We start from the raw sequence: 26696 nt of genomic DNA on the forward strand, positions 1-26696 counted from the left end.
TGTGGTTGGGGGTGTAGGGACAGGGAGCGGGGAGGAGATATGGGATATGGAATAGTTGCAGGGTGGACCTGGAGAGGAATAAAATCTGGAGTGTAAAATAAATAAATAAATAAACTGAAAAAATACACCATGACCGGGAGGAGAATAAAATCTGGAGTGTAAAATAAATAAATAAATAGACTGAAAAAATACACCATGACCAAAAACAACTGGTGGAGGAAAGGGTTTAGTTTAGATTATAATTCTCATGGTACACTCCATCCTGAGTGTACTCAGAAGGAAGAGGGCATAAAGAGTACTAATTACTGGTGGTACTTATTCAGTTTGCTTTCTTGTACATCCTAGGACCACTTGTCCAGGGATGGCACTGCCTGCAATGAGCATGGGTACCCCCACATCAATCATTAATCAATAAAATGCCCTACAGGCATAAGCCTTATGGACAACTTTATGGAGGCATTTTCTCAGTTGTGGTTTCCTCTTCTGAGAGTCTATCCTGTGTCATGTTGACAACAGAGCCAGCTATGACAAGAGGGCCATATATCTATGGTAGAATATTAGACAAGGTGGAAATAGTAGACATAACCCAAATTCTTGTAATGTATAACATGAGAAAAATATAGATGTAAGAATATATTTATAGTTACTTATGATAGATATTTTGATTGACTATGCATAGGCAATAAACTATGATAAGTATTTTGTTAGAATATATATATATATATATATATATATATATATATATATATATATATATATATAATGTAGAAAATTAGTTAAACTCTATGAGAATTAAACACAAGTGGCAATTCTGATAGGTCAAGAAATACTTCAACATAGTTCCTGTAAACTAACAAGGTACTAAAAAATAGAGGTAATTAGAATCTCATTCAAACAATAGTGCCCTTTATTTTTCTCTGTCTAACATTTTTGAAAGTTAACTCATCAAATAATCTTAAATAATTTGATTACTCGAAGTAACACTATTGTATCTTTCCTTTGTGATTTGATATTAAAAGGTAACCATATCCCTACATACTAATTTTATTCACATTCTACTTGACATTTGTAGTGCTTATGGTGAAAGAATTTTCTTCAAAGTTATGACAGTAGCTACCATATAAAAATATTCCAAAAGAGACAAAAGGTGTTATATCAACAGAATTTTCTAAATATGCTTTCATTCTCCTGAAGATGTTCTTTTGTGAGCAATCAGGAACATGCTATTATTTGTCTTGCATAAAGAAGACTCCTATATAATATGCAAAAGCATCATAAAAATTATATCTCAAATTGTGGATATAAACCTTTATGACTGAAACACAATGTTTGCAAAATATTTCTCTGAGTAGTAAAAAAGATGAAATGGATGGCTTAATATTTTGCAACTCCATTGGTACAGTCTTGAAAGTGTCCTTGAATTGTTATGTATTTCATAATCTATCCTGTTTAACATATTTAAGTTTTAAAATAACTTAAAACATGACAACATGCTTAATTTTATCTCAAAAGAGTACTGAATATCATAAAGACTTTCTGCATTTAAGTTTAAGTGCATGTGTATGTATGTTTTTGTGTGTGTGTGTACACATCCATTCATATCATCATGTGTGGGTGTGTATGCATATATAAGTCATATGCTTACATAAAATTTATTCAAGTCCAGATTCATTTTTCTTTGAGAAAGTGTCTCTAACTAATCCTGGAGCCACTATCTTACTAGACAGGCTGTCAAGTGCCTCAATGATCCTCATCCCCACTACTACCATCAAAGACTCAGGCTGCTGTGTGCATCTTTCTATGTGAGTGCAAGAGTCATGATCAGGCCCTCATGCATCTGTACTGAGCGCTATACTGACTCCAGCATCATCTATTCCACACCCTGAAATCATTATGTTGTAAAAGAAAAAAATCAATTGTTTGAATGATAATAGTCAATATATTTTAGAATAAAAGAGAAAATAAAAATATTTTAGAACCATAACTATTTCTTCAGTTTTCTGCAAACCATAGAATCATTTCCCTTATAATCTTGAGAGCATAATCACCAAAGTTAGAGGAAAACATGACAATGTTCAACTGGCCCTTCAGGACCTGTTGGGGCTCCTCCTTGTCCTTCCTTGAATTGAAATACTTTTAGTGTTGTATACATTCTTCAACATGATTTCATCATTATGATAAAACAGGATTGTAGATATAAGGGGTTGCACACCATTTCTCCATCTCTATACCTCATGGATTTTTTTAAACCAATCAGTCAAGATCATAAGTATAGAAAAAAGAAATATATCAATGAATGTTTAGAACCAGGAAACGTGATCCATTATATATTATATGGCTTCCTAATCATAATACCTAACAGAGTAAATTGTCCATAATGACAGCCAATTCATATTCTCTCTCTCTCTCTCTCTCTCTCTCTCTCTCTCTCTCTCTCTCTCTCTGTCTGGAGGTTGGAAGTGGACACCAAGTCTCATTACAGATGGTTATGAAGCACAATGTGGTTGCTAGGAATCGAACTGAACTAAGAATTTCTGGAAGGGCAGCCAATTCTCTTAACCCCTGAGCCATCTTTTTTTCAGTGTAACACAGAAATTACAATTTCCCAGTTATTCTTCAGAATGAACTTTCCCTCATACATTTTACCCCACAGATTAGAAAAGCTTTTATTATTACAATTAACTATGAAATTATCAATTCAATAATTTCTCAATGAAAAGTACATGATAGGAGCTCCATGTGTTTGCTGTCCAATTTTGAAACTTACTGCTTATATGTATTTGAAAGGTTTTATAATTATCCCTAGGAATATGACTGCATATATAAAGGAAAGAAATTACCAGAATAATTATGGAGATAATAAAAATCTGAAGGGATCACATGTTATCAGAAATTTTCAAGTTAATGATGCCAAAGTGTTTTACCTACACCATGATCATGACAAGGAAGTCTGGAGCCATGCTTAATGAAGTCATGTGCTTCTAGAGTCTCTTAGTTTATTTGTTTCTATAATACACATGTTGTCTTTGAGTAATGATGATAGGATTCCAATAATGAATGATGTTAGGTAATTAGCAATTTTGACATGTCAGTCATAATAACATCTCTAATAGGTCAATTCTAGAGGTAGAGATTGTGTTCATGAAAGAAGTATAAATAAATAAATACATACATAAATACATAAATGTAAATAAATAGAGTTTAAAAGGAAATCAGGAGAACATGATAAATTCTTTTATAACAGTTCAGTAAGTGATACACGAAGACCTTTCCTTTTAGAATCTAACCTGTGTGTTCACGAAGAGACAGTCTTGGAAATTTGTGATGTTTGAAGCAATGAAAACACTCACTACAAAGATCAGCTAAGAATTGTGTGTGGTCTTTGAAGAAGCTAAAGAAACCTGAGGCATGGAGGGCTAGATAGAAAATTCAAGAGAGTTAACTAGTTAGAATGTAAAGCAGCATCACTACAAATTGGAAAGTTCCCCAAATATTAATAGACATGATTACAAACTAAACTTCTAAATATGATTGTGCACATATTTCCCATACTCATATTCATAGAAGCAATATTTACTTTGTTGACAATTGACCAAAAGTAAAAATAACCCCTGTGTCAATCAATGGATGAATGTGTAAACACAATATGACAATTCCGCTCAATAAATTACTCTTCATCTTAAGAGGAAAGTGATTTTGAACATGCAAATATGGGTGAATAAGTTAAATTGTATAGCCACTAAGGAACAGAAACCATTCCACTTATGTGAATTACAATACTCAAATTTCAAGAGCCACGTAGTAGAACTGTAATTGTCAGGTGGAAAAGAGAGAAACTAGAGTTACTGTTTAATTCAGCAGTTCTCAACATTCCTAATGCTGTGACCCATTTATACAGTTCCTCCTCTTATGGCTACTCCCAACCCTACAATTACTTTAGTTGCTATATTCATAACTACAATTTTACTGCTATTATAAATAATAATGCAGATAGCTTTTCTCCATTACCTTTGTATGTTGGGCTAGAAGGAGGGAGATTGAAGTGTTTAAATATAGGCTTTTAAAAAATGTAAGACTACAGCAACCTATACTACAGCAATGCTATATCGTGTCTATGTTTTCACAATTGCGATGGGTGAGGAAGATGGTTCAGTTAAGGTTGCCATTTGTTGCCATACCCGATGCCTTGAGCTTGGTATCCAAAGTGGTGGGAGCAAAGTAAGCAATGTGCTGCTCTCACAAATTGTTCTTTGATCACCAGAGATGTGTCATGCTGTATACATGTACCCACATATGCGTGTGCACACACATACACACATACACAAACATATACACTATTGCATACACACTGTGCAATAAATAATAAAATAAATATATATTGGAGAATATTTCTACTCTAAATAACATGAAAAGCTAGACATTTGCTCTGAATAAATATTATCTAATTTATACATGTGTTTAAGTATCATATCCCCCAGAAATATATACAGCACTATGAGCCAATTAAAATATTTTATAATTAGTCTTCTACACAGTAGATTAAGATTAAGCAAAATTAATAATATAGCTAATGAAGAACTCAATCAGTCATCTAATAAATTAGTTCATACTTAGATGATGAAAATGTGGAAAAGACAGAGGAATGGGCTGTTGTCTTTGTCTTCAACTTTTAGTGGTAATATAAACAATGCTAAAGCCACTATGATCTGCATCTGTCCTTGATCATTACACTGTCTTTGATCATCCAAGAATTCAATAAAAATTTCTGGCATCCTTAACAAGACCTCATTGACTCCAAAACATTTTGATCTGTGTTTTTTGAAGAGTTTCAATAGTTTCTTCATTAAGAGTTATCAGACTAACAAAATTTTGAAAATATTGCATTGAAATCTACTTGTGTAGAGTGTGCGCGCGCACACACACACACACACACACACACACACACACACACACACTGTTAATGTAAACAGAAATTGGAAGTGAGGGGAGTAAAAGAAGAATGAAAGGGATAGAAAGATCTAGTGAACACATTACATTAAGTGAGGCAGGAATGTGCTAAGCGGTGCCTCCTGACAAGAGACAAGGCATAGTGTGGTCTAGTTGATATGTTCAATGGATTGCTTCATTAAATTGGAGGCAACCTTGAGACAAAGAGCAAAAAGAACAGGGACTATCAAAAGGCGTTAACCACGTGTTTGGGCAGCTGTGGTGAAGTCTTTAGTTTAAACAGTGCAGGGAAAATCTAGTGAGATGCAGAGAAACAGTTTTGAATCATGATAAACTTGAGTACCATGTAAATCCAGTGGGAATTAATCTCATGTGTAAGGGGAAAAACTTATTATGAAGAATAAAGGACAATTCATTTCTGTTTTATATGAAGTGAGTAGGTAAAGCTGCATTTATTTTTCTGAATTGTGGTCAATTTTTGACCTAGGTATTATGGCAAGCAAGTAGGCCATATACTATTAATCAGAATGGCTGCTTCTAACACAGTCATGATAGATGTCTTTCTTCTGGCCACTAGGAACTTATCTGATTGATAAAAATTCCATTAAATATCTCTGTAAAGAAAAAGCTTGCATTTACAGTCCTCTTTTTGTCATGATGGAATAATCTTCAGGCATGCATACAGACTGACACTTTTTAATACAATAAAGGATGACAAGTAGCCCCAACCCTTCCAGAATGGTCAGCCGAATATCCACGACCATGGTATGCTTAATAGCTCTGGAGGACACACCTCTCTGGGTACCAGCTTAACCAACTGTCAGGGTAGCCAGACTTCCCCAAATCATTTCCCTATTACTTTTCCTATAGAACTTACTATATTTTTATACTTACCATTTAACATAATCATTCCATTGGTATTTATCTTTCACTTTTATAAATTCTCAAACTTCTGCATCTAGAACAGTTCCTGGCACATAACACTCAAACATATGTGTATTGAGTCTGCATTTTCTAAAATGTAAAACACAACTGTATATATATATATATATATATATATATATATATATATATATATATATCATCACAATTTCATATAACTGTCTCTACAAATAAGAATTTTAACGGTGAGAGAGAATCATGTAGAAACGAAATAAGATAAAAATATAGTTATTGGTGCTTTTTTCTCTTTACTGGTAATCAGAAAGGGTTGTCTCTCCCAGCACTATTTAATGAAAAATGATCTGCTGTGTACTGTCTGCTCTACATCACACTGACAAGTAGGGTTAGGAAATGATAGTTGGAAAAGTTCTCACTTGTTCTCCATTTAGTGTTCTGCATTTTGCAGTTCATTTTTGATTTCTACATACCAAATTACAAATTGATAATCCATGCTCTGTCTTCTTCAGCACGATTAATACATACTAATGTGCTCAAGTCCATTTGGCAGGATTTCTTCTTACAGAGTAACATAGGACAGTTCCACCAGAAATCTTGAGTGTAATTTATTTGCTCACCTTTGAATTCTATCATAGAGATAATTTTGAAATATTTAATGCCTATCATTTTTCCAGTTTGATGCATTAATATCTTTTAAATGTTATATACCACTGAATTCACTCAATGTTACCCAGTTTTGTGAAATTTGGGGAACATTAAGTTCCTTCAGCTACCAGTCTCATCATCAATGTGTTCAAAATGTCTTCATGTTGATCCATCATAGTCAGGCTAATTTCCTAAGCAATATGGGTATTTGAAATAAAAAACACACATCTGAAGATGCAAATTTAACATCCATAAATGTAGAAAAATTGGCCTTTGTTTCTCTGGAATGTGTTGCCTCCCTCAGGATGATTGTTGAAAAGTAGAAATATTGAGATAAGAAGTATTGAATTTCTTGAATAACTATCACTGCATACAATGTGTAAAATGTTAAATGCGAAGACATTTATAAAAATACTAACCATAGCACACTCATAATTTGTATTAGAAAATTTAGTTATTATTGTAATAAGGTACTGAACAAAAAACTACATGGTTTTTATTGCCAAGAAAAAAGTGAATAAAAACTAATTGAAAAACATATTCCATTTAAAGAACTGGAAATGTGAGGAGTTACTCATCTTTATAAAACAGTATTCTAAATTATAAATTCTTCAGTGTTCTACTTTAAGTAATTTCAGACTGTGATTTGAAGATATAACACTGCATCTTTAATATTCTAAGTCTAGATTCTTTTCAGATAATTAGCAGCTATGTCCAAACTTTTGCCATATGTTTTGAAGAAACAAAAAGCTTATGCTTCAAGTATGTTTTTGATTTGTTATAGGGCTATATTCATAGCTATCTTTGGCTGCATGCACTGTGTGAACTGTTAATAGACATATCTACTTCCAATATTCCTTTTTAATTCATAACATGAAGGGAGATACAATCATATATTTATGAAAAGTGGAACAAATAGAAGAATATTTGTATTTAGATCTAAGTAAAATTTTCTGGTAAAAGTAGATAAGAGTGAAGAGTCAATTAGAACCCACATGTATTCCCAGACACACTTATATAGTTGTTTGTCTATTACTGTGTTATATGCAACGGGCAAACCACTGAGAAACTCAAGACAAAGTATGGCTCTTGGTATTAATCTAGGGAGAAGAATGAGACCTTAAGAAAAAAAAAACACACCTGAAGGGTGCAGAAGATGGACAAATTCACTAGAAAATATAGTCCCTAAATCTTTCTATCTAGACAGTACCTGGATGCCAAATGCTTGAGTCACCTGAAGCTGAGTAAGTGCAGGCTGAAAGAACTGAGTACAGGTTTAGAAGGTTGAATGTCAGACTGGAGATCATGATGGGCACAAATGAAGATGAGCCTGGACAGTGAAAGGGTACCATCATGTCTTTCTATGAACAATCGATTTGTCAACACTATAGTGTCTAGAGTACAGAAGACACAGTGGTATTAAAATAAAAACAAAAACACAGGCACAAAGCTACAAATGATGGCAGGCTAACATGAAGTGTGGCAGTGTGACTGTAACTGACATGATGGAGATTCTAGGAACATAGGTCATGGCTACAGAAAGGATAATGACAAAAGTGAACTGGATGTGAGGATGACTGTAGCAAGCTGGGGCTTTCTATGAGAGGAGTGGTATTGTGATAGTTTGAATATTCTTGGCCTGTGGAATGGCCTTATTAGGAAGTGTGGCCTTGTTGGAGTAGGTTAGCCACAGTGGGCATGGGCTTTAAGACCCTCATCCAAGCTACCTGGAAGTGGTCTTCTCCTAGAAACCCTCAGATGAAGATGTACAACTCTCAGCTCCTGTACCATGCCTGCCTGGATGATGTCATGTTCTCACCTTGAGGATAGTGGAAGGCACCTCTGAAACTGTAAGCCAGCAACAATTAAATGTTGCCTTTATAAGAGTTGCCTTGGTCATGGTGTCTGTTTACAGCAGTAAATCCTAACTAAACTGAGATAGGCCAGACAATACTTTTGTTTGGAGGAATGTGGATTTGGGGACTTTGGAAAACAATGCGATGTTTAAGTAGGGCTTAATGGGTTATCCTAGGAGGAATATGGAAGACTTTGTTACTTTGAACTGTGCAGACCTGGCCCAAGGGATTTTAGTGGAGATTTTCAGTATGTTGTCTACAGACTTTTTTTGTGATATTTTGGTTTGTGACTGCTTTTTGCCCTTGATTGAAGAGTCTACCTGAGGCTAAGGTGAGGAGACTTGGATTAATTGCACTGACAAAAGAAATCCCATATACAACCAACAAATCCAGACACTATTGCATATGCCAGAAAGATTTTGATGACAGGACCCTGATATAGCTCTCTCTTGTGAGGTTATGCCAGGACCTGGCAAATACAGAAGTGGATGCTCGCAGTCAGCTATTGAATGGAATACAGGGCCCCTAATGAAGGAGCTAGAGAAAGTACCCAAGGAGCTAAAGGGGTCTGCAACCCTATAGAAGGAACAACAATATGAACTAACCAGTATCCCCCAGAGTTGTGTGTCTAGTTGTATATGAAACAGAGGATGGCCTAGTCAGCCATCAATGGGAGGAGAGGCTCTTGGTCTTGTGAAGATCATATGCCCCAGTACAGGAGCATGCCAGGGCCAGGAAGCAGGAGTCGGTGGGTTCTGGAGCAGGGTGGGGAGAGGGTATAGGGGGCTTTGGGGATAGCATTTGAAATGTAAATGAGAAAAATCTAATTTAAAAAAAAGGAAAGAAGAAGAAGAAGAAGAAGAAGAAGAAGAAGAAGAAGAAGAAGAAGAAGAAGAAGAAGAAGAAGAAGAAGAAGAAGAAGAAGTCTTCTCACAGATGCCCAGCATAGACTTTGTTCTCAGATTTTGAACAGGTATAGCAAGCTTTCAGAGGAAAAATATTTTAAAAAAAAATAATTTGTATATTAAAGGGACATCAGGAAGTGAATCTTTTGTTCAAGGATATTAAGTTGAATTAATGGAGTGGTGCTCTTGGGGCAAGATCCCACCCAGGTATATTTAGGTCCAGACATGGTAATATTAGCCTTTAATCCCAGGAGGCAAAGCCAAACTGATCTCTGTGTTCAAGGCCAACCTAGTCCTAAATGTATTTTTTATTATGCTATGTTTAGGTGTGGCCCCCATAGACTCATGGATTTGAACAAGTCTATGGTGGGCCAGGGAGTAGATGTGATGGCATGAATATGCTTGGCTCAGAGGGTGGCATTATTACGAAATGTACTTGTTGGTGTTGGTATGTCACTGTGGGTGTGGGCTTTAATACTCTTGTCCTAGCTACTTGGAAGCCAGTTTTCTAGTGTGTTCACAGAAATAAAACCCTAAGACAGGTATCTATATGTAGACTCAGAGAATATAATGACTAGATTTTGCTTATGTTTATTTTTGAAACAGAAACTCATTTATACGATTACATTTTTTAAATAATCAGAAGCATTAAACTGTAAACTAACAGCTAATTTAGGCTTTAATCTTCAATTTTGAAAGTATTAAAAGTAAGAAACAGTAACAAGTTTTCTTGACTACCAGTGCCTCTATATTTTTGAAAATGCAGCAGATGATCTTGTGACCCCCTTTTAACTTTATATTCTAGCACCAGAATTGACTGTAATAAGCTAAGTGTATAGAGCAGGGAATATTGCCTAACCTATGAGAAATACTGACAATGACCCTGGACATACTTTGTAAAGCAATCTGTGACTGAGGACTGGTTGGATTTTATCTTTATTTCTCAAATATTGAGAAAAATATTTCTGAATTCTATGCTATGTTATTCTGATTAATTATGTATTTCTATGCTGCAGAGTGCTTTATGGATTTTTCATCTGATTTTATAACAGATGTTAATTATAGCTTTTGAAACTTTCTTGGAATTATTTTACATTTATTCTTTCATATAAAGCATACTGTGACTGGAATTGTATTTAATCAATCATTGATTTGGGAAGAACTTACATAGTGCTCACATACTCATATAGAAATGAATATATACATTATCTATCATCTATGCATATTTATGTATATATGTATATATGCATATATAGTCTAATATCTGTTGTCTCGGTTTATATTTTTATTAAAATAAATGTTTTTTATTGATCACATTCATCTATATCTTGTTAAATTTTGTTAATTTTTACTGTACATATCATATTTTAGATTTTTGTTTCTTTTTTAAATGATTAATGTAATTACCTAATACTATTAATGGCATTTGAGGTGAAAGTAGCCTTTATATTTTCATAAAAGAGGCCTACTACTTATCAAAATTTCTAATTATTTTCAATGGTTGGTAGTGTATTATTTTCAAAATTCTCAAATATGCATTCATACTACTTCTAAAAATAATAATACTTTTAAAGATGAAATGCTATGTTTTGAAAAGGTTGTTATGTGTTTCCTAATGAAATCTCTATAGTTTTGGTACCTGGTCAGCCTCTTTATATTTTAAAGAAAATGTTTTAACTGTTTTATAATTTAGCATGATTCATGCTCTTAGTTTCTCACAGAACCAATAAATGTTTTAGAGGATGATTATATTTTTATTAAAATGAATTTTTAAAAACATCAATGACTGTTTTACAATTTTCTCTTTTCATTTATTGGTGCAGGTATAAGACAATATTAAGTATTATTATATAAGTAGATGATGGGCTCTCAATGAGATTGGATATATTCCCTCATTTATATCAGATTCCAACAAATGCTTCATAAATTCATGATAAGAAACAATAAGAATATGTTGTTATTCTCTCAAAAAGAACTATAGTTATAGGCTGTGGTCGAATATATTAAAAAATAACAACACATCAAAATACTTCATTATTGTTATAGTCAATTCTCATTAAGACTATTGAGATGCATTCAATTCTTATAACTCCTTTATCATTGACTAGGCTCAAGTCTTGGAGAGTTAAATTAGTCTCCCCTGATTACACAATAATTTGAGCATAGTTCAAACTTAATGACTAATAATTATGGTGTTTCTCTTTGTTTTCTTTTGCTATATTGTTGTCTTGGATTTTTGTTTGTTTGTTTTGGTGTGTGTGTGTGTGTGTGTGTGTGTGTGTGTGTTTATGTCTGTTTGTGTTTTATTACAAAATAATTAATCATTTCACCAAATCAAGTCATCAGGAATCAAATATTTTATGAACAAATGAAAACGATTGTGGTCGCTGTGACCAGGACTCAAGAACTCAGAATTTTAGATATTTTTCCAAACCTAAATAATTTCTGCTTTCATTTACAGACTGTTGGTCTGGGATGTTGAACAGCCACTTGGACAAGAGCTGAAGCTGACTTTCAATTTGTTAGAAAAATTAGGTTTGATTTTGCGTACTCTATCCCTTGTCCAAAATGAACTCCACTTAAATTATTGTAACAATCTTGGATGTTAAATTCTGTCATAACAGCAGCTGAGGTTTGATTTTGTTAAACCTACTTGTCAAGGATCAACTCACTATCAAAAATGGCTCCTAACAAAGTCCATGAAAAAATTCCACTTCTTGACACAGCACTTGAATTTTTTCTTCACCCATTAAATACCACCTGAACCAAGGCAATTAACCAGAAGAACGTATGCTTTTTCTATGACTGCAAACCACACTCCTTACCATAACTTGTAATTGTTTATTCATATGCATTTACATTGTTATGACATAAGCTTTAATTAAAATAATACCATCAAGCAAATACAAGTTTGGCATTTATAAAAAAATTGTTTTAAAGAATATTATTAAGTATTAATATGATAAAGAAAACATTAAAACAGGTTGCCTATTTATCAGGCCCTAAATATTTCTTTTAGGATTCAACATACTTTTTTTTTCCTCTTGGAGCAATGTAATCTTTGCAAGAATGTTTTTCTATTTACAGACATGTTGGGTATCATAGTATTCTGGATTATTAGTTTCAAAAAAATAAACACTTATGTTTAGTATGACCTAAGAACTTAAATCCATTTATTTATAGCTACATTGTAATACTTTTTCATGACTTAAAAGATAAATGTGATTCTCTAATTTTGTTCATATTTTAATTACATTGACTAAATCCTCTGTATAATTGTCTGTAGTTTTTCTATTTCTGATACATATATTAAATTCTATGAATATTATTTTGCCATTTTTATAAATAATTTTCACATATGAAAACATGAGAAATGAGAATATTAATAATTTAAATCAAACTGCCATAAAAATATGAAAATAGATGCTAGAACAAACTTTAGAACAAAAAATCCATTTTTCTAATATGTCCTAACAGAATCAAAGGATCATGGCCAGTGACAAGAGTAATAAACTCATACTGTCATATGCAATCCTTTACTGTGTTCTGATTTATAAATGTTACTTATGAAGTAACAGTTGAAGTTGGTGGAATTTTTAGCATGGCCAGGATATAAAATAAATTTATAGTCTTTAATTATTGAAAAAAGAAAACAATGATACAGTGTGGTACATATAATCATATATATGATTATTCCTAATAATGACTATACAAATACATATGCTCTTATAAATTTATATTATGCATAAATAAAAATTTAGACGATATGAATTTAAGTTGCTTGATGTGATAAACTTTGTAAAATGAGGAATTTTATCTGCTGTCTATATTTTGTTTCTACAACTCTAAGTTAACTATTGTACCTATAGGAAGTCTAACAAGTATTCCTAGGTTATGAGACATCTTGATGCTTGTCCACAAATAACTCAATATTTGCTAAAGGGTGCTGTTGATGTCCAATGCTTGCCAAGCATTGCTATTTCATATTTTAAAATTTATTTATTTATTCATTTATTTTTGAGACAGAATCTCATTAGCTTGCAATTGTCTTTAAATCTTTATGTAGTGCAAGAATGACTTCAAGCTCCTTTTCCCCATCTGTCTTAGTCAGGGTTTCCATTGCTGTCAACAGACATCATGACCAACGTAATTTTTATAGATGACAAGATTTAACTGGACTAGGTTACAGGTTCAGAAGTTCAGTCCACTGTCATCAAGGTGGGTACAGGGGGAGGTGAGAGTTACACATCTTCATCTGAAAGCCACTAGGAGAAGACCGGCTTCTAGACAGCTAGGAGGATGGTCTTAAAACCCATGCCCAAAATGACACACTTCCTCTACCAAGGCCACACCTCCTAATAGTGCTACTCCCTGGGCCAAGCATATTCAGATTACCACGTTCCACCTTCTGGCCCCCATAGGCTTGTTCAAACACATGAGGGCTATATTTAGCCATAGCACAATGAAAAAATTACTTGATACAACTACAAAAGTCACCCTAATTTATACAAGTCTCAATAATGTTAAAAGTCCCAAATTCAAAATCTCTTCTGGGATTCATGTAGTCTCTTAAGTGTAACCCAGTATAAAGCCAAAAATACTGGACCAAAGCAAGTCAGAAAACCAGCTGGGCAACTTGCAAACTGCATGTCTCTATGCCTGGTATCAAAGCACTCTTCAGATTTCCAACTCCTTTCATCCTTGTTGACTGCTGTTGGGAGTTCTGTAATTTTGCAACAACAAACTTTTGGGGCTGGTTCCACTCCCTGTTAGCAGATTTCCTCAGCAGGTATCCCATGGTTCTGACATCTCTAACACGCTGGGTTTATCCAAGGCAACTTCAACTTTACAGCTTCTTGTTCCAATGTCTGGGAGCCACACATGATCTTCTGAGCTCCTACAAAGGGCCTGGGTCACCTCTACAGTTCTGCCATCTGTAGACTCTAGGCTCTGGTTGACCACACTTACTGCTACTGCTACTCTTGCTTGGATGGTCATCTCATGATAGTGTCATATCTAGTATGGTGGGGTCTTCCACTACAGCTGAGGCTGCACCTTCATCAATGGCCATCTACAGCCTCTCATAGTGACAAGTTTCAGCTGCTCCTCATGATTTCATACCACCTGAGCGATTCTTACACATTACCAGGTACAATTGGAGCACAAGCTATAACTTTGTCTATCTCTGGAACACAGCTTGTTCTTTCAACAAAACATTTCCCAGAGGCCCTCACCTCAGCAATGCTGATCTCCTCTTCCTCCTCCCCATCCTCCTCCTCCTCCTCCTCCTCCTCCTCCTCCTCCTTACCCAGTGCCTTTACTCTCTCTCTCTTTTTTATTGGATATTTTCTTTATTTACATTTCAAATGTTATCCTCTTTCCCAGTCCCCAGCCCTGGAAATTCCTTGTCACTTTCCCCCTCCCCCAGTTAACCAGCATCAATTGTCACAGTAGTCTCCTTCTCCTCTTGACTATAAAGCTAGAGTCCAATGGCCAAAGCTAGTGAGTTCTGCTGCTTTCTGGGGTTGGAACATGTCCTCCTTGTTATATATTTCTGTTTTTTAGTGGTCTCCTTTATTGCGTAAGATTAGCTGTATTGCAGCTTGCTCTGTAGGTTGACCTTGAACTCAGAGATCTGCATGACTCTGAACTCTGAATGCTGAGTTCAAAGGTGTGTACCACCATACCTGGATTTAAACTTTTCTCTATTTAGAACTTGTTCTATACGATGTGACCTTGGACTTAGAGATCTTCTTGCTTCTGACTCTTGGGATTAAAGGCTTGTTCGAATATGCCGGGACTTAACATAGCTGGATGGGATCTTGATCCAAAGTTACCACTCCCTTAATCTGTTATCTCCTTTAACATAGGATGCAGCTCCATTTAACTTGTTGCTGTATGACTATTACTTGAACCATACATTTTATATTTTTCTTTTCTCAAGCTTTCTCCTTTTCATTAAAACATTCTTTATAAGACTAAGCCAGACAACAAAGTCTCTCTTGGGCTTTTTTTTTTTTTTTTTTTTTGAGACTTCTGCTGTCAACACAATTAATATAAATCAGTTTACTTTTTTAGCCTTAGGCATACTCTTCAGGCAAGGGTAAAAAGCAGTCATATCCTTCACCAAAATACCACAAAAACAATCTGTAGGCCACATTCTGAAATTCTTCTCCACTGAAACCTCTTGGGCCAGGTCTGCACAGCTTAAATCACTCTCAGCAACAAAGTCTTCCATATTCCTACTAGGGTGGCCTCTTAAACCCCATTTAAGGCACTCCATCACTTTCTAAATACAGTGTCCCCAAATCTACATTCCTCCTATGGAGGAAACATGGTCAGGCCTATCACAGTAATACCCCAGTCCCTGGTTCCAACTTCTGTCTTCATTAGGGTTTCCATTGCTGTGAACAGATACCATGACCAAGGCAACTCTTATAAATGACAAAATTTAGTTAGTGTTGCTTACAGGTTTAGAGATTCAGTCCAATATCATCAAGGTAGGAACATGGCAGTATCTAGGCATGTGCAGTGCAGGAGCAGCTGAGAGTTTTACATCTTCATGTGAAGGCACCCAGGAAGAGACTGACTCTTCAGCACTGAGTGGACCTTTAGCACTAGGAGCCCTCAAAGCCTGCCTACACAGTGACAACTTCCTCCCACAAGGCCACTCCTTGGGTTGAGTATAATCAAATCCACCTGTTTTCAAAGTGCCAGAATTCTAGGCATTTGTCTCTATGCAGTACAAAGGTTCAAAGGCACGATTTGTTCTGTGACTATGAGACAAGCATTCTTACTACTTAGCTACATCTTCAGCACTTTGTTATAGTCTCATATTGACTAAGGAATTTCATTTGAGATCCCCATCCTTTCACTTATATAAAAATACTTATGATGCTTCATTTTGACTGTCAACTTGGTTGGATTAAGAAACAATTTGGGCACTGCAATAATGGCAGACCCCTTTGCTTGTGATGGGGTTTTCATGGACTGGAGCGCAGACTGCATGAAAGTGGGAAAAGAGGGAACCACAATGAACACAGCATGCACCACCCTCTGCTTCCTGGGCAAGGACAGAACATCACCAGATACTTCACACTTCTACCCCCCATGTGCAATTCTTTAGTACTGTAAATAATAAAACCATCAGCCCAGATACACTCATGCTCACTAAGTTGCTTCGTGTCGGGTATTAGTGCACAGAAAATGGGAAAATTAATAAATATTCTGTTTTCCTTTACCTTGACTTTTTTTCTTGTTTAATGCTCAACATTCATTGTCTTCATACAATCTGAACTTAAATAAGATTGCTAATACAAGCTAAAATAAATCAGAAGCATACTTTCCCTTATGATATATAGGCTTATTTGGTATGTGTATATTTGATTGTATCAATGACTCATACCTACAAAACATCTTCTGACATGAAAGGTACAGGTTTTCAGGGGATTAATGCTCAGACGTTTGAGGAATGAGCTTTCTACAGCTCATACATTCTCTACTGTTCTTTGTTTTTTACAGCATATCATGGATCATATATTTTTCTATTGTTCTTTGTTTTCTCCAAATATTTTCAATTTAGTAAGTATCACATTTTCCCATTTAGTAATTTTTCTAAGGGATATTTTTAATGAAATTATTCTTCTTTTAAAAATATGTATTTATTTTATGCATATGTAGATGCTCTTTGCCTGTACACCTGCATGCCAGGAGAGAGTGTCAGATCCTAGTGTAGATGGTTTTGAGCCATTATGTGGTTGCTGGGAATTGAACTCAGGATCACCAGGAGAGCAGACAATGCTTTTAACTACTGAGCCATCATGCCATCCCATAAATGATTCTTAAGTAAACATCCCAGTTTTAATAGTCAGAGTCTCATTTTTTCTAAGCTTGAACGTATGTTCCTTCTCTATCCATACCCTCAGATATTGTCACATATTATACTAGTTCCAAAGCACTTGGTTGATCACATCTCCAATGAAATAAATAGCCAGTGAGGCTACCTTGATGATTATGAGGGAAATTACCTATTTCCTTAGAGCAGGAAGTTAGAGTAAGTCCCACATACCTCCCCCATTTTTCTACATTATTGTCATAATTTTAGGGACCTCTGAACTGTTGTTACTGTGCTATCCAGACAACTCCACTTTGTGGGGAACAATTAATATAAACCACATCATCATTAATGATGCATGGCAATCTACAGACTCAATTTTCTGAAGGTTACCTCCTGAATTTTATAAAAATAAAAATCCCCCATTTTTTTTTTTTTTTTTACATAAGGCATGCACATAAGAACTTTGGTGAATTCTAATGTTCTTGGATTTCTTAAGCTGAAAATATGAGGCACAAAATAAATATTTCAGAACTTCCCAGCTGCTAGTAATAGCAATGTGATTTCCAGGAAACCTTGAATGAACAGTGCAATTTGGATTTATAATTACTTTAACAAAACATCCTAATTAAAAGGGCAACCCATGAGGATTACAGCAGCTCTCCACGTCACTGCTCATTTCCACAGATTAAACCAACTAGTGAAAGAAAGAAAAACATCAGAGTCCAAGAAAGGAAGAAGGGATGACTGTAAAGTCAGTCTGAAAATGCCTCTGCTTAGGGACTTAAGACTCAGAGCCATGGTCAGGGATACATCTCTTTGGGAGTCTCTAGGAGACTTGGGAGTGGAGATGGTTACATGGCAGGTATATGCCAAGAGTGCTAATGGCCCAGGTTTCTTCCACTCCTTTCACTATGTAAACCAGATTTTCTACTTTACATGTTTTTTAAAATGATCAAAGCAATTCAATGTCTTTTCAATTTCTTCTTCTTCTTCTTCTTCTTCTTCTTCTTCTTCTTCTTCTTCTTCTTCTTCTTCTTCTTCTTCTTCTTCTACTTCCTCTTCCTCTTCCTCNCTCCTCCTCCTCCTCCTCCTCCTCCTCCTCTTCCTCCTTCCTTCGAATAATTTCCACTCAAAGCTTGCCAACATCAGCTCTGAAAGCTGGGGTAGAAGTTATTTCCATGTGATTTTACAATTTAAGCATTTACATTAATTATTGAAAATGAGATAAACATTTAAATATAGTACAATTTACTTAAGGGTTTATAAAATTATGTATGTGTGATATGAGTGGGTGTATTGTGTATGGATGGGCATGTTTGAGTGGATACTAGATACTGTTGTGGTGACTATCAAGTTGGTCAATTCATTAATAGAATTATTTATATTAAGACTTTTATACTTGAATGATGCAATGAAAAGAAAATCAGAAAGAAGTCAGCTCTAATTTATTTTTAGGTCTTAACAAAAAATCATCATGGATCAATAAAATGAGAAGCCTTTAAGACTAGTATGTCTAACTTCTTACAGTTAATGAAACACTGACCCACAGAGAAATTAAAGCTTGCCTTACTGTTTTATAACTACAATTTCTAAACACTGTTCATTTCCATTATGCTTCAAACAATCTGATATCACTGTTTGTAACATCATTGGATCAAGAAGTACCAGTTTTTCCAGCATCCTTTTCTTTCTTTCTTTCTTTCTTTCTTTCTTTCTTTCTTTCTTTCTTTCTTTCTTTCTTTCTTTCTTCCTTTCTTTCTTTCTTTCTTTCTTTCTTTTTTTGCTAGAATTGTTTCAGTAATAATCAAGATGAAATTATAGAAGAAAACAAAGAAAAAAAATTGAACTCTGTTAGGGTAAAGGACTACAAAAGTACTCTTTCACAGAGATGGAAAAACAGCTTGGTGGTTAAAAGAACTTTGCAATTTTGCACAGGACTCTGCTTTGGTTCTCAATACCATATTACACCTGTATCCTCTACTTCCAGGGCACCAGATGCCCTCTGAAGGCCTCCACAGGGACCAGGCATGTAGTACACACATATATATCATGCATGTTTGCAAATTCTCAAACACAGAAAATAAAAATAATCCTTTAAAAGAGTAACAATTCACATAAATGAGTATAAATTTTTCAGGACCAGTTATGGTTGCAGGAATATAAAAAAAGCATGATTTAAAATAATATTTGAGAGCCTTTCTGTTTAATCATACTTGTCAAAACACCCTCTCCTTAAAATACCGTTTCTGGTTCTACTCCTTTTAATGAAATAGTTTCCAGCCAGTGCACAGATTATCTATGCATCAGTAGAGCCTTTCTTACCAATTTCTTGTTTGTGCTCCTCATGACTCAACACACTAGAGGTTCTTAATTACATTTCCTAATGCCTGCATGAGAAGTGAAATAAGCCAAATGTAAGGAGGAATATTGCATGGAGAAGAGAAACCAACTTAGAAGTAGAATGTGGAAAACTCAATAACCATACACCTTTAATATGGCTCTGCTCATGAGAACAACATTCAGATTAATGCCTATGCCTGAGGTATGAAGTGGATTATACGGAGAAGGCACAAGTATGAAAGAAGGCATGTAATTGAGGAAAGGTTGTGCTTCATCCAAGAAGCTGTGATTTTTCTACATTGGATCCACTTGAAATTTGATTCACTCGCAGTCAGGGAAAGAGCATATAAGTCAAGTGCAGAGGCCTTTCCATTCTGGATATTTTATAGGACCTCTTGCACCTCTGCTCCATTTATTTTCACTCCTTCCAGTAAGAGATATGGCCTCTGGGTTGGGGTAAATGATATGATCTCACTTCTTAGAGTCGTTTGCCTTGAATCACCGCAGCTCATAAATTTCCACCTACATCCACAGTTGTGGGGTCAGTGGAGACTTCGCACTGGGCACTGGGCATGGATTCACAGAAACGGACCTTGAGTGGAAGCTTAGAGGTCCTAGCTGACCTCATCAATTTAGTTAATTTTAGGTAGCTATAATTCTTGGAACTAAAATAAAGAATATTTACTTCATGAACATGGATGAGAGGATTCAGAAAGAACAGCACAAAATTTTGAAAACTCTTCCTGATGTAAAATAGAAAAATTAACTCTGCTTGTAACCTAAAATTCTTGAAATAAAACAGAAGGTAACACTCAGAATTATAAGTCCAATTTCTCTGATTTCTTTGCAAATGGAGCACCAGTTTTAGGACATAAGATTTCCTTTATGGCAGAAGATTGCTGTCTGATATACGCACATGGCTGCACCTCATTTTTTTTTTTTAATAGCCTGGACTACATTTTACCTAATCTGAGAGATTTTATCCCCATAGGAAGTGATATCCCCTAGTCCTTTGTTTTTCCTCTATCATTCTTTCTTTTTCTTTTCTAAAAATTATTTTTATTAACTTAAATGATGTGTTTGTTTATATGTGAGTGGCTATGTGCAACTGAATGGATGAGCTATTAAAGGCAGAAGTGTTAGATGCTTCTGGAGCTGTAGTTTTAGGTGACTGTGTGTAATGTTGGTAATGGTGTATAGAGTCTCTGTAAATGCTGCATACAATCTAATGGTTTACCATCTCTTCACCCTGTTTTTTTTTTTTAAATGTATTTATCACTAATCAAGTCTAGCTGAATAAAATGCTCTCCTTTGAGAGCAGGGGTTTTATTGTTTTGCCAGAAAAAAAGAACTACTTTAAAACAATCATATGTATAAACTCTTCCCATACCTATTAATGAAATATGAACCCTGTGAAATTGGACTCTGTGACAATTGCATACACTAGTCAATAGTTTATTACTGTTATTTATGCACAAACCTCTAGTGTTGGCCTAATCTATGTTAGTGTTCAGCAAGTACATTTTTAGTACTTCAGTGCAATCTTTTAAAAATACAATTATAACTGTAATACTCCTTCACAAATTAATGATGATTTTAGTATAAATAAGAATAATTTAAAGAAAAGTATTAATATTTTAACATTTCAAAACATTCAAAATATGGTCAAAATTTAGTGTTGTCAAATTGTGTACAAACTTAATAAATGTCTCAGTCTTAATTTTTGTTTAAATTCGGTGCTGCAATGTTGTTTATGCTCTAGTAAACCCTGCCTTTGTTCACTCTCTGCCCCTTATACTCAATTACTAATACCCACGTTATAGAAAATTATCATTAGTCTTTCAGTACCAGTTTTATTTTTTGCTGGTGATGCTTTTGCTAAATGGTCTCCATCTGTCGACTATGCTAGCCTCTAACTCTCTTCCTGAGTTATCCTGCCAAAGAAGTATTCATACTCAGTCATCAAGATGAAAAGCCTTGAGTCTCAGTTCTAGTGGAAAACCCTCATTCCTCATTTACACATCTATAAGCGTTGACTTTGGGATACTATAAAATTCAACCTGATTTACTCTTTCCTAATGGTTATCTACAATTGTAGCCTTTTAGGTCTCTGTTACACTTTGAACAAGAAGAAAAAAAGTAATATGTCTTTCTTCTACAGTATTTGTTCCTCAGAGCAGCGTACCAGGTTTATTATGGAACATGTTGTTGTAAACGAGTCTTTCAATGGATATTTTGGTCTGTAGTTGAAATGGCACCCAGATGCTGTGTGTGTGTGTGTGTGTGTGTGTGTTTGTGTGTGTGTGTGTGTGTTTGTGTGTGTGTGTTTGTGTGTATGTGTGTAGAAGCACTTTTTGTATATGTGTCAGTGTGTGTGTGTATGTGCGCATGCGCATGTGCATGTGTAGATGTGCGTGTGTTTGATTCTCAGCTCTTTGGAGAGACTGTAGTAGTTTTATTTCTTACAGCCATGTAGGAGAAATTGAATCACAGTGGTAGATCCTGAGACTTCATCCTGCTTGTGTTCTGCTGCCTAATTGCTGTTGCAATGTTGCCAGCTCTTCTGCACCTTCTCTCATGCTAACTTTTCCATAAGAGCTTAGAACTATAAGAGAGAACAGGCCCAGTCTCCTTTAAGCAGGTTCTTGCTGGTCTCCATTTGTCGAGTATGCTAGCCTCAGACTCATTCTCCTCATGAGTTAGCTTGCCAAGGTCAATGTAAGTATACAGAAAAGGAAACTATATAGTAGGTATAGCATACAACATTGCTGCGATTATCACCATTGTGGAAAAAATCATCTGCACATTTTTTATAACACCACAATTGTTTTAATTAGATCAAATCTGAATAAGCAGAACAATGGCCTATGTTAGAAAGAAAAGGTGGGAAAGATAGGAAAGAGAGTAGAAAAGAGTTCAAGTACCTAAGAGAAAATATTTGAGTTTATTGGCAAAAGTAGAATAAGAATATTTTTATTCTCCGAGGGAAGGAAAAAAGAGGAGGAAAGAAAAGAGGTACATCATTTTTATACTTTATTTTTTCTCAGGTAATTCTATGTCCAAAGTTATGAACTGACAGTTTTTCATGGCTCATTATTGTTTGATAAAATTTTCAACACATAGCTGGAGTTTAATTTCAATTCAATTTTGCCTGGTCTTAGTTTTGAATGCGAGCCTTAAGTATACAGATTTTCTTTGCCTTCGCTCCTATTTTCATTACTTATTTACTTTTTATTTTAATCTACATTATATGTGGCATCTCTGTATTTTGTGACTCGAGCTTTATTTCTCATTCCTTTTACTCAGTTTTCTTAAGTTTTTTATTCAGCCATTGTACTTTTACATCAAGAACAATTTCTCACATGGTGATTTTTTTTTTATGATTCCTGCTTGTACTTAATTTATTGTTACACAAATTTTATATAAAACTTAATATCTTAACTTATAATCACACATCAAACCATGTCAAATATAAATGCTAGTAGAGACAAGTAAAATATCCAAATTATGCAAAAATGCAACTTATTATGAGAACCATCATGAATGTACCGTCATGGCCACAAGATTATTTTTAGGCATTACTGTGCAGTGTTCTGGAATGGTATTTTGTATAGTTGTGTATCTGAAGATAGAGGTAAAACAAATATCTTTTATAAATGAAGTTCATAAAATTTCTTAGAGAACCAATGAAACTGAGGTTACTAAGAACTCGAAAACTGAGGTCTTACCATCTAAGTCATTCTCTGGGGTCTCAGCTGTGTACCAGTTGGAAGGTGGTCCAGTACCATTGACAGTCATGGCCGACACTTGGAAACTGTACTGACTGCCTTTCTCCAATCCTACAAAAAAAAAAAAAAAAATTCCACCAGAAAAAAAATTACCAAACAGTAAGCATTTCCAGATGGGTTTTCAAAGCTTTAGGAAATTATGACTATAATTGTTTTGATTTAAATATTGTGATTGTTTTGATAAGTATTGTTATTTTGATTACAAGAGGAGAAATAGCATAGCAGGAACTGAAATTATATCTCATAAATTCTAAATTTTTGTGCATTTTTTCAGTTTATAAAAATGTATCATTGAAAAGAGCCTCAGGGTAAATGCAGAATATAAAATATGAATGATGAAGAAATAATCAAAAATAGCAAGAGTCATTTTCCTCACTGTTCTGAGGAGCCCTGCCTATAAATCACAAACAGTCAACTTAAAAATTTATGCTCCATCATTCATTCAAGGTCAGTAGTTATGTTTACAGGAGGGCATGAAAGAAGAAACCAGAACAAGTGAATTTTAGTTGAAAATAAAAACACTTTCATTTTTTAAAATTCTTCTCTCATATATTGTGTCCCAACCAGAGCTTCACCTCCCTTTCCTCTCCCCAGGTTCTCTCCCTACCTTCACTCTCTCCCACATCCACTTCCCACCATATTACTCCCCTCAGAAAAAAAAAAAAAAAAGCAGGCCACCCCCCAGACACATCAACCAAACAGAACATAACAAACTACCATAAGAACATGCAGATGCCATTACATCAATGCTGGACAAGGTCAACCAATAGGAGGAAAAGAACCACAATAATAGACAAATATCAGTGAAACACCCAATTCCATTTTTTATGATCCCTACAAGAACAAGAACACCAAGCTACTCAGCCATAACCTGTATGATAGGAACCTAAGACAGATTCCTATAGGCTTGCTTTTCTTCACATGCCCTATGAGACACAGTCAGTTGAATCTGTGGGCTATGATTTTGTAGCCACCCTTCCAGTTTATTTTACTACATATCCCACTGTAGAGAAAATTGTGGTCAATCTTAATAACTATTTGGGGGCATTATATTATATTATATTATATTCCAGCCACAGTACTGGCATAGAATATTATTTTAGAAATAATGGAAATAACAATTAGAGTGGATCCACAGATGATCATTTAAAGGGTTTAAGGTTTTGATGTAAAAATCTATTCTTTTCTCCAGGTCTCAAAGGCATTTTAATAACTAGACAAGTTGTTGCTAAACAAATAATTTCTGTTGTTCTGTTTTAACTGCTTCCCTAAAAACTCATGTTTATTTTTAATTGTCTTTTTTTTTACAATTAGAAGAGACTTAAAGATGAAATTAAATCATGAAACATTTGTCATCGTCCATGAATTAATGTTCTTGTGGCAATAGGATTAGTCACTTCAAGAATGAGTTTCTGATATGAATGATGAATTTGGCCCAATTTTCATTTTTTGTAAATTTGCTTGCATTTTCATATTCCTGCATGGGATAACTCTCACCATATACTGGTGCCATGCTGCCAGCCTTCAGAGTCAGTCTTCAGAATCACCTAGTCCCATTTATTAAGCACCCAGTTAGTACAATACCATTATAATAGTAGAGATGCATAAAATATATTCTACACACATAAAAAATGTCATAGTGAAACTCAGTATTTTCTACAGTTCCTATTTATCAATACTTTAAAAAAAATGTGTCATTATTAAGACAATGAGAACTCAATGTAAATTGCCTAGTTTTTAGAACTCAATTAGTTGAAAATCTCTTATAGATATTACAATGTTGCCTGATTTGTTTTCTATTTTTTCTCTTCGATATTATAAAACAGTACCACTATTTCATATGAAATATTAAGTAAAATAGATTACTGAGAGATGATGCTTATATTATTTGATAATTGTATATATTAGCCAAAAGATGAGCAAGATAGTTTCTGAATTCCTCCTCAGGGGATAGTGTCAATCACATGATATTTAAGAACTGATATATCAAAGCTTACAAGAAAGTTACACATATGGTGAAATCTATTTGCTAAATTAATCCACACAAACATTTGGTAGAGATATTGTTTTCTAGAGAAGCTCCTACTTTTACAAATTGGATAAGCACTGTACCTGAAATTGCTATTGGTGACTTGTCATTGCTAACATTGATGTGTTAACTGTCTACCCATAAACTATACTACAGTGCTTGGCACATTGATGATTTTTATATAATCACCCCTTGACAAATCCACTAACACTGAATGAGCACAACAATAATCAATGCAAATGAAATATTAGATTAAAATAGAACATTCAACACCATCATGGGTATTATAAGACCTTCGGAAACATGAGAATTTTGTCATCCCTCAAGAAAACTTATAATTATTTCATTTTGCTACTCACTCATAAGCACTACTGTTGATTTTTAAGAAGATGTATCACAAAGGTTTCCTAAGAAATTTTAGGATCAATAAGGAGAGAGTTCCAGGAAGCCATGTTTACCCAATCATGGAAAGTAATGGTGTTGGTGGAGGTCTTTTCTGAGACTGAGTTGAAATTCACCATGTTATGGAGAATTTTAACCACACTTTTGCCCACAATGCATAAGCAAGCAATGGTATCAATCTGCTATGCAACAACTGCTCTCCAAGGCCATCTGTGAACACGAACCTTCTGTGCCAACTGGGTGGACTGTGATCTCCGCTGATTTGGAGCACTAATCAAATGTTTCCAGACACAGATCTTATGGATGGTGTTTCATTCGATATGTAGTCTTAAGTTATGAAAATTATTTAAACAATCACACCAGGAGAGATCTTAAGATCAGACCTTGGATTTCTCTGAAACAGAATTGCTACACTTGGATGTCAAGTTCTGCTTCAGAGATCCAGGTTTCATTATAATTATCTCAGACCATTCTTGGTGAAATGTAGCGCTGTTAAAAAAAAAAACAACAACAATAACAAAAAACTAAAAACAAAACAAAAACAGAAAACAAAAAAGAAAGGGTTTGGGTATCCTGCATCATGTAAGTTCCACAATGTTTGGTAGCATGGTGAAGCTCAGCGCAGTCCTCTGTATGTCTATGAGTCTGTGTATGAGTCCAAAGGCTTTTAAGAATCAAAACCATTCTGAAGTAAGTATTGTATATCTATTGTGAGTCAAAAAATTCTATCATTAAAACAGAGAATTCCTGAGTACTGTTACTCTTCAAACTTGGAGCCATTAACCACTATAATTTCTCTTTTTGATTTCTAATTTTATACACCATATGGTGAAAGGTGGTATATCTTATTCAAGCAGCATGATTTCTCTCATGCTATCTTTGTTAGAAAATTGCTATGCTGTTCCCAGTTTCCAACCCATAAAATACCGATGCATGTTTATCATTACCTATAGTTTATATTGGCCATGAAATATGAGAACTCTCTTAAATCCATTGTCAAACAAACCTTTCCAGAAAATCACTCAAAAATTAAAAACATCACTTTCA

The 26696-nt window shown here is 34.7% G+C and overlaps 1 protein-coding gene across 1 annotated transcript in view; it reads right to left on the bottom strand.

The window, feature by feature from the left end:
• Window positions 1–26696, bottom strand: part of Dcc (DCC netrin 1 receptor) — a 1087105-nt gene that overhangs the window by 171024 nt on the left and 889385 nt on the right. Inside the window, exon 14 of the mRNA XM_029546911.1 lies at window positions 23159–23269. Coding sequence (XP_029402771.1) covers window positions 23159–23269 — 111 coding nt within the window. The remainder of the gene's footprint in view (window positions 1–23158; window positions 23270–26696) is intronic.

Source organism: Mus pahari, chromosome 15, assembly GCF_900095145.1.
Source record: "Mus pahari chromosome 15, PAHARI_EIJ_v1.1, whole genome shotgun sequence".
Lineage (NCBI taxonomy): Eukaryota > Metazoa > Chordata > Mammalia > Rodentia > Muridae > Mus > Mus pahari.